We start from the raw sequence: 7,435 nt of genomic DNA on the forward strand, positions 1-7,435 counted from the left end.
TGCCTGTGCTCTCTCTCTCTCTGTCAAATAAATAAATAAAATCTTAAAAAAAAAAAAAAAAAAAGAATGTAACTCAAGAATAACTCCGTGGAAGGTGGGAAGGTGGAGCTTCCACGCCTCCTCTGAGCACCCCACTCTCCCCAAATCTCCTCCCGCTCACCAACCTGAGCATCCTCCACTACCCGTGAAGCTCTGACACGTCCGCTTTGTTTTTATCTCCTACATTATTATTTTTATTACTTCTGTGGAACTTTTTAAGAGGAAGTTGCTGCCTTGTGCACCTTCACTCCTACAAACTTCCACCATGTATTTTCTGCAAACTAGGATATTCTCTTTCATAACCAGAATGTACTTATCAAATTCAGGAAAGTTCATGTTAATTCACTATCATTGTCTACTCTACAGTCTGGCTGTATTCAGATGTGGCCAGCTATTCCAGGGCCGCCTCTCTGCGGTTTCCCCTTCATTCCAGGGTCCAATCCGTAATGCATTTGGTTGTCACATCTCCTTATTCTTCGAAGATCTGGAAGAATGTCTCCGGGCTTTCTTTGTCCTTCCAGACACTGACATTTTTGAAGAGTACAGGCCGGTTATTTTGTCAAATGACCCTCAATTCGGATTTGCATTGTTTCTGCAGCTACCACAGAAGTATGCTGTGTCCTTCTGAGTGCATCTGGAATTTCCTGATGTCGGCTTGCCCCACTACTGGTGGTGTTAAGTTTGATCACTTGCTGGGGGCACCTGGCTGGCTCAGTTGGTAGAGTGTGACTCTCGATCTCAGGGTTGTGAGTTCGAGCCTGTTGTAGAGATTAAAAATAAATCTATTTGTAAAAAACGTTTGATCACTTGGTTAAGATGATGTCTACTAGATTTCTCCACCACGAAACCATGAAGCTACTACTTTTCCTTGGTAATGAACACGTATCTTGTGGGGAGATACTTTAAGCCTATAAACATATCATATATGCACCCTTTCCCTGCTGCCCCAATTTTACTCAACAGTTTTAACACTCATTCTTACTTGAATCAATTATGTGGTAGCTGCAGATTGGTCATTTTTAAAGTCTACGTTCCTTCTATTATTTGAATTATTTATACACAAACATGTTTCTAAATGTAGCACAGTAATTAAGTATCCGACCCTGGTAGTACCTGGGCTATTCTTATCTTGGGCCTTGGGCCCTTAGACCAACCTGTTTTGTTTGTTTGTTTTTAAGATTTTATTCATTTATTTGAGAGAGAGAGAGAGAGAGAGAGCTCAGGGCCAAGGACAGCAGCAGAGGAAGAGGGAGAAGCAGGCTTCCCGCAAAGCAGGGAGCCTGATGCAGGGCTCGATCCCAGGACCCCGGGATCATGACCTGAGCCGAAGGCAGACGCTCAACCGACTGAACCACCCAGGTGCCCTAACCTGGTTTTGAAGCTCACCTCTAGTACTTGCTGGTTGTCTGAGCCTTGACAAGTCTCTGAGCTGTTTTGTTTCTCACTTTCTTCATCTATAAGTTGAGGGTAATGATATGCATTTTCCAGAGTAGTTGTGAAGAGCAAATGCTCTGTACATGGGAAGTGCTTGGCACTGAGCCTGGCCTCTTCTAGGCCAGGCTACATAATCTCTCTGTCCTTGGCCTCCTCACTTGTAGAAAGGGCTTGCGGTGAGGAGCAGCCGTACCATATCCAGAGAACCTCTGGTTTGGCTTGTTTTTTTTTTTTAATTTATTTAAGTGGGGCGCCTGGGTGGCTCAGTCGTTAAGCGTCTGCCTTCGGCTCAGGTCACGATCCCAGGGTCCTGGGATCGAGCCCCGCATCGGGCTCCCTGCTCCGCGGGAAGCCTGCTTCTCCCTCTCCCACTCCCCCTGCTTGTGTTCCCTCTCTCGGTATGTATCTCTCTGTCAAATAAATAAATAAAATCTTTTAAAAATTTTATTTAAGTAATCTCTACACCCAACGCGGGCTCGAACCCCCGACAGCGAGATCAAGAGCCCCACGCCCCTCTGACTGAGCCAGCCAGGCTCCCCCCACCTTAGCAATTTTTTAAAGATTGGGAAATTAGGAATCTTTGTGTAGTCTTACAAATATTTTTGTTGACTTTTTAGAATTAAAAAAAAATTTAACCTTCAATTACTTTTCAGCCAATTATTTGTACTTTTCTGTTTGCCATAGCAAAATGTTGAAAAACTTAAATGTCTAACAATGGAATGGTTTTTTTTCTTCCTTTTTCTCTCTTTCTTCTCTCCTTCTTTCTTTTGTTCAGTAAGTACAGAACAGGATGTACAAAAGATTTAATATGGATGACATGCATATATACTTATGTAAATACAGACACAAAACACAACTTTGTTATGAATGCTTCTCCCATGGTAGAGTTTGGAGCTTTTCCTCTTATACTGTCCTGACTGTCGGGAGAGGCAATCCCCCGAAGTCCTGAGCATCCCTGCACCCTCCTGCTGACATGTCGGGAGCTTTTCYTCTTATACTGTCCTGACTGTCGGGAGAGGCAATCCCCCGAGGCCCTGAGCATCCCTGCACCCTCCTGCTGGCATTTTGAGACCGCCAGGCCCCAGCCCCTCTAACTCCCGGCAATTTCTCAGAGGTGTGTTTGTGGTAACTCTGAGGGATGAAGCGATGTCTCCCTGAAGAGAAGGCTTGCTTTCCACTTGCTCAAATAGAGGGAAATGCCCCAAGCTCAGTGTTCCTCAGCTGCAGGGCGAGCTCCTCTGCGTCACCCCTGTGGGACTTGAGGGAAAGGAGAACTGATGCAAGCATTATGCTCCTGCTGCTTGCTCTGTGGTGAGTAATGGATTCCTCTGTCTCGGCCCCAGGCGTCTCCTGTATTTGCATCAGACTAACTCGTTAGCTTGAGAGCGGGATGTAATCCCAGGCCCTGAGAGGAGCCTGTTCAATCAGGTATCAGGTACAAATACCATTGCTTTTACAATATAAAAATCGGTTTTGCTTTTTTAAAAAGAAAGCCAAAAAAAAGAAAAAAAACCCAAACCAGACATACACAGAAAGTCGAAGTTTGCAAATCAGAAGAAAGTAGGGGCACCTGGGTGGCTCAGTTGGTTGGGTGTCTGCCTTCGGCTCAGGTCATGATCCCAGGGTCCTGGGATCGAGCCCCACATCGGGCTCCCCGCTCAGCGGGAAGCCTGCTTCTCCCTCTCCCTCTGTTGCTCCCCCCTGCTTATGCTCACACTCTCTTTCTCAAATAAATAAATAAAATCATTAAAAAAATCAGAAGAGAAAAATAAAATAAAATAAAAAGAGGGCTGCCTGGGTGGCTCAGTTGGTTGAACGTCAGACCCTCCATTTTGGCTCAGGTCATGATCTCAGGGTGGTGAGATCAAGCCCTGCGTTGGGCCTTGCACTCAGCATGGAGTCTGCTTGGGTTTCTCGCCCTCGCCCTCTGCTCTTCCTCTTGCACGCGCATGCACGTTCTCTCTCGCAAATAAATATATATTTCTTTATATTTATATAAATATATATATATCTCAAATAAATATATATATCTCTCTCGCAAATAAGATATATATATATTTAAATATTTTATTTATTTATTTGAGAGAGAGAGAGAGATTGCGAGAACGAGTGGGGGGAGGAGCAAAGGGAAAAGCAGAATCCCCGTGGAGCAGGGAGCCCGATGTGGGACTCGATCCCAGGACCCTGGGATCACGACCTGAGCCGAAGGCAGACGCTTAACCAACTGAGCCACCCAGGCACCCATAAATAAAATATATATTTTTTAAGATTTTATTTATTTATTTGACAGAGAGAGACACAGCGAGAGAGGGAACACAAGCACGGGAAGTGGGAGAGGGAGAAGCAGGCTTCCCGCCGAAGAGGGAACCCGATGTGGGACTCCATCCCAGGAACCTGGGATCATGACCTGAGCCGAAGGCAGACACTTAACGACTGAAAAAAATAAAAAGAAAGAAAAAAGAAATGAAGAAAATATATATACACATACAAAAAAAGGAGGAGGAGAAAAAAAAAACTAGAGGAAATTCAGAAAACAGCAACCATCCAAAGCAGAAAATAAAGAACCCTATTCACACCTGTCCAAAGAAACTAGATTAATGCCTCAATCGATATTTTTCCAGACTGTTTTCCATATAGAGTCCTACATCTTTATTAGTCTTCCACAAAAATAAAATTGTAACATATGAGTGCTTAGTAACCGCCTCCGTCTAGTTAAGCACCCCACAGCTGGGGCCATTGTGGTGACCCCCACCCCCCAGCTTCTGGAGAAGTCATCAAGAGCCCACCAGGGAATGCACATGCTGCAAATGCTTTCGCTGCCCCCAGCCAGAGTGGGGGCCTCTTCTTGCCCTGGTACTTCCTGGGAACTCTTGGGGCAGGAAATGGTGCTACCCTGGGTTTGGGCCTAACAGCTTGGGGACCACAATGCAAAGGAAACCATCTTCCCTCCCATGTCCTCCTCTGCACACCCTTGTTGTCAAGCACGCCTCCGCATCACCCCAGCTCTGACCCTCATCCCCATCCCGGCCTCACCCCTTGCGCATCCCAATTCCCAGCTAAGTCCCCATTCCAGATCCCCCCACCCGCCACAACCCCCTTTTGCCTCCGCTGAGACCCCAGAATCCTTGGCGCCGTCTCAGACCCTAGAAAGAGCAAGTGATGGAGCTGTCATCACGGACAGCTGGGGGAGCAGTGTGGGTGGGGCAGGATGCTGGGGTGGGGTGGGTGGAGCCAGGGCCACTTCCTTTCCCCCTGGGGCCCATCTGCCCAGTCCTGCTCCAGCTTCAGGAGGAGTTGGAGCAGCCTGGCCCCAACCTTGTGCCTTCATCAAGTGAGCTGGTAAGGGGTGCGACCTGGGGGGCAGGGGCCTTTGCGGACCTGGGAATATGCTGTGGCTTGGAAAGACCCTGGTAGATGATGGGAAAAGAGGGTCGGGAGCCATCGGGGCTGAATAGGGTCATGGAAGGCTGGGAGGGGCGGCCATTGCTGGAGTGCAAGCAGCCGAGGCCTGAGGGGGCCTGCAGGTCCGAGTTGTCGGCAGAGCTGTCCGTGTCTGCTCCCTTGTTCTTTCTGAGAATAGTAAAAGCAAGGGTGGAAAAAGCCGTTAAACCACAACTTAGGCCTGGCAGTTAAGCAGGGAAGTGGGCAGGAGGGGAGGGCCTGGCCAGGTTCTCCCCCCTCAGCTCTTTCTGTGTTTGTATTTCTCCAACTTCCCCACCCTCAGGTCTCCACTCCTGCCCATGCCTGCTGCCATGGGAATGACCCTGTTTTTCCTCCTCTTTGGGGGCATCTGGACTCAAGAGATGACTCCGGGGTCTCTGCACATCACAACCGCTTTGGAGATGTCTGTACCGGGAGGGTCCTCTGCTTCTTTGGTCTCAACTTTCTCTGAGTCCCCAAACCTCAACTTAGTGACCCCCAATCCTATGACAACAAGGGTCCCAGAGAAGGGTAACAGCACCAGGCACCAGATCTCCCCACCTTCCTCAGACCTCTATACAGCCAATGAAATGTCCTTTCCTGAGGCTTCCACAGCTGCCACCAGTGACCTCCATGTATCTGAGTCAACAGTCTTCTGGGAAGTTTCCACCAAGGAGTCATCAAACCTGGAAATTAATGCAAACAGTAACCCTGCTGAACTACCAAGAAACTCTCTGGCACTCCACGTTATGACTGATGGAACCATGGCAACTGGCTCTCTGGAGACCTCTGATATATCTGGTGGACCCCCTGTCACCATGGCAACTGGCTCTCTGGTGACCTCTGATGTAGCTGGAGGACCCCCCATCACCATGGCAACTGGCTCTCTGGAGACCTCTGATGTAGCCGGTGGACCCCCCGTCACCATGGCAACTGGCTCTCTGGAGACCTCTGATGTAGACAGTGGACCCCCCATCACCATGGCAACTGGCTCTCTGGAGACCCCTGATGTAGACAGTGGACCCCCCGTCACCATGGCAACTGGCTCTCTGGAGACCTCTGATGTAGACGGTGGACCCCACGTCACCATGGCAACTGACTCTCTGGAGACCTCTGATGTAGACAGTGGACCCCCCATCACCATGGCAACTGGCTCTCTGGAGACCTCTGATGTAGACAGTGGACCCCCCGTCACCATGGCAACTGGCTCTCTGGAGACCTCTGATGTAGGTGGTGGACCCCTTGTCACCATGGCAACTGACTCTCTGCCAATCCCCAAGGGGACCAGTGACTCCCCCATCTCCATGGTAAAAATACCCACCGTGACTACCTCAGCGTCCTCCAAAAACAGAAGCAGTACCCAACTTTCAGATCAGGGGAAAAAGGGCACCCTGCTGGTGGTTGTGCTTGTGGCCCTGCTGGTGGTCATTGTCCTCGTGGTCCTACTCCTGCTGTGGTGGCAGAGGCAAAAGAGGAGGACAGGGGCCCTGACACTAAGCGGGGGGGGCAAGCGCAACGGGGTGGTCGATGCCTGGGCTGGGCCAGCCCAGGTGCCTGATGAGGAGGCCCTGACAGCAATCGCAGGGGGCTCTGGGGCCGAGAAGGGCTCTGGGGGGCCTGAGGGGAAAGGGGCTGGCCGACAGCCCATACTCACCACCTTCTTGGATAGAGGCAAGTCCCAACAGTGCTCCTTGGAGCTGGAGGAGCTGGAGGCAGGGTCAGTTCCCCTCCTAAAGGGGGAGGAGGAGCCGCTGGGGGGCAGCAAGGATGAGGCTTCGGAGCAGCCAGAAGCTGGGGAGGTGGAGGCCCCTCAGTGCTTGTGAAGAACGAGAGTGGAGGTCAGAATCATTCCCAGCTTCCATCACTTTCCGTCCGATCGTCAGCTCCAGGCTCCTTGCCTCCCAGCATGTTCATCCTGAACCCTCATCCAGCTTCTCAACCCCGGGGTCTTCCCACCGGCACCCACCCCCGGTGCCCAGAGGGCCTACCCCCACGGCACGCTTTCAGACTGAATCAATAACCCTTCCTCATCAATTCTGACTTCTCCCCACCGCCTTCTCCATGTTTTTGTCCTCGAGACCAGTTGCTGAGTCTCCACAATGCCTATGATTTCTCAGAGGACTCCCCAGGAACACCAGAGTCTAGGAAGGAGGATGGAAGCAAACTCCCACCTTGGATCACTCTGGAAAGTACTTTGGCCCCATAGATTAGGACAGTCCTACTGGGTCAGCTCAGGACCCTCCTTTAACTCCGCGCGGTGCCCTGCGGGGGGCCACCTGGAGTCACCCAGCCGTGCTCCTGGGTGTGCCGCTGACAGCACCTGGGCTCTAGGCCAGCCCCTGGCCCGCACCCCCACCCTCCCCCCACCTGTGGACCGAGGCGCCCAGAGGCAGCAGCTACTTCTCCCAGGGGCAGAGGTGAGAAGAGTTTCCGGGCAGGTGTGGTTCTCAGAAACCCCAGCACCTGCGCGGGTCCCGGCGTGGGCGCCGTTGGCGGGCACGAGGCAAGGCCTTGGCTCTGAGTGTGAAGTTGTGGTGGTGAG

General features: G+C 50.9%; 1 protein-coding gene across 1 annotated transcript; it reads left to right on the forward strand.

The window, feature by feature from the left end:
• Positions 1-4,758: 4,758 nt before the first annotated feature.
• Positions 4,759-7,435, forward strand: SPN (sialophorin). The gene is made up of 2 exons (XM_032431008.1): positions 4,759-4,812; positions 5,198-7,435. Exon 2 carries the CDS (start codon positions 5,214-5,216, stop codon positions 6,714-6,716), a length of 1,503 nt encoding a protein of 500 aa, XP_032286899.1. The 5' UTR covers positions 4,759-4,812; positions 5,198-5,213; the 3' UTR covers positions 6,717-7,435.

Source organism: Phoca vitulina, unplaced genomic scaffold (assembly GCF_004348235.1).
Source record: "Phoca vitulina isolate PV1807 unplaced genomic scaffold, GSC_HSeal_1.0 scaffold45, whole genome shotgun sequence".
In the NCBI taxonomy this organism is placed as follows: Eukaryota; Metazoa; Chordata; class Mammalia; order Carnivora; family Phocidae; genus Phoca; species Phoca vitulina.

Bases quoted from the DNA above. Each gene is read 5' to 3' on its own strand.
- SPN (XM_032431008.1), top strand. From the start codon at position 5,214: ATGCCTGCTGCCATGGGAATGACCCTGTTTTTCCTCCTCTTTGGGGGC.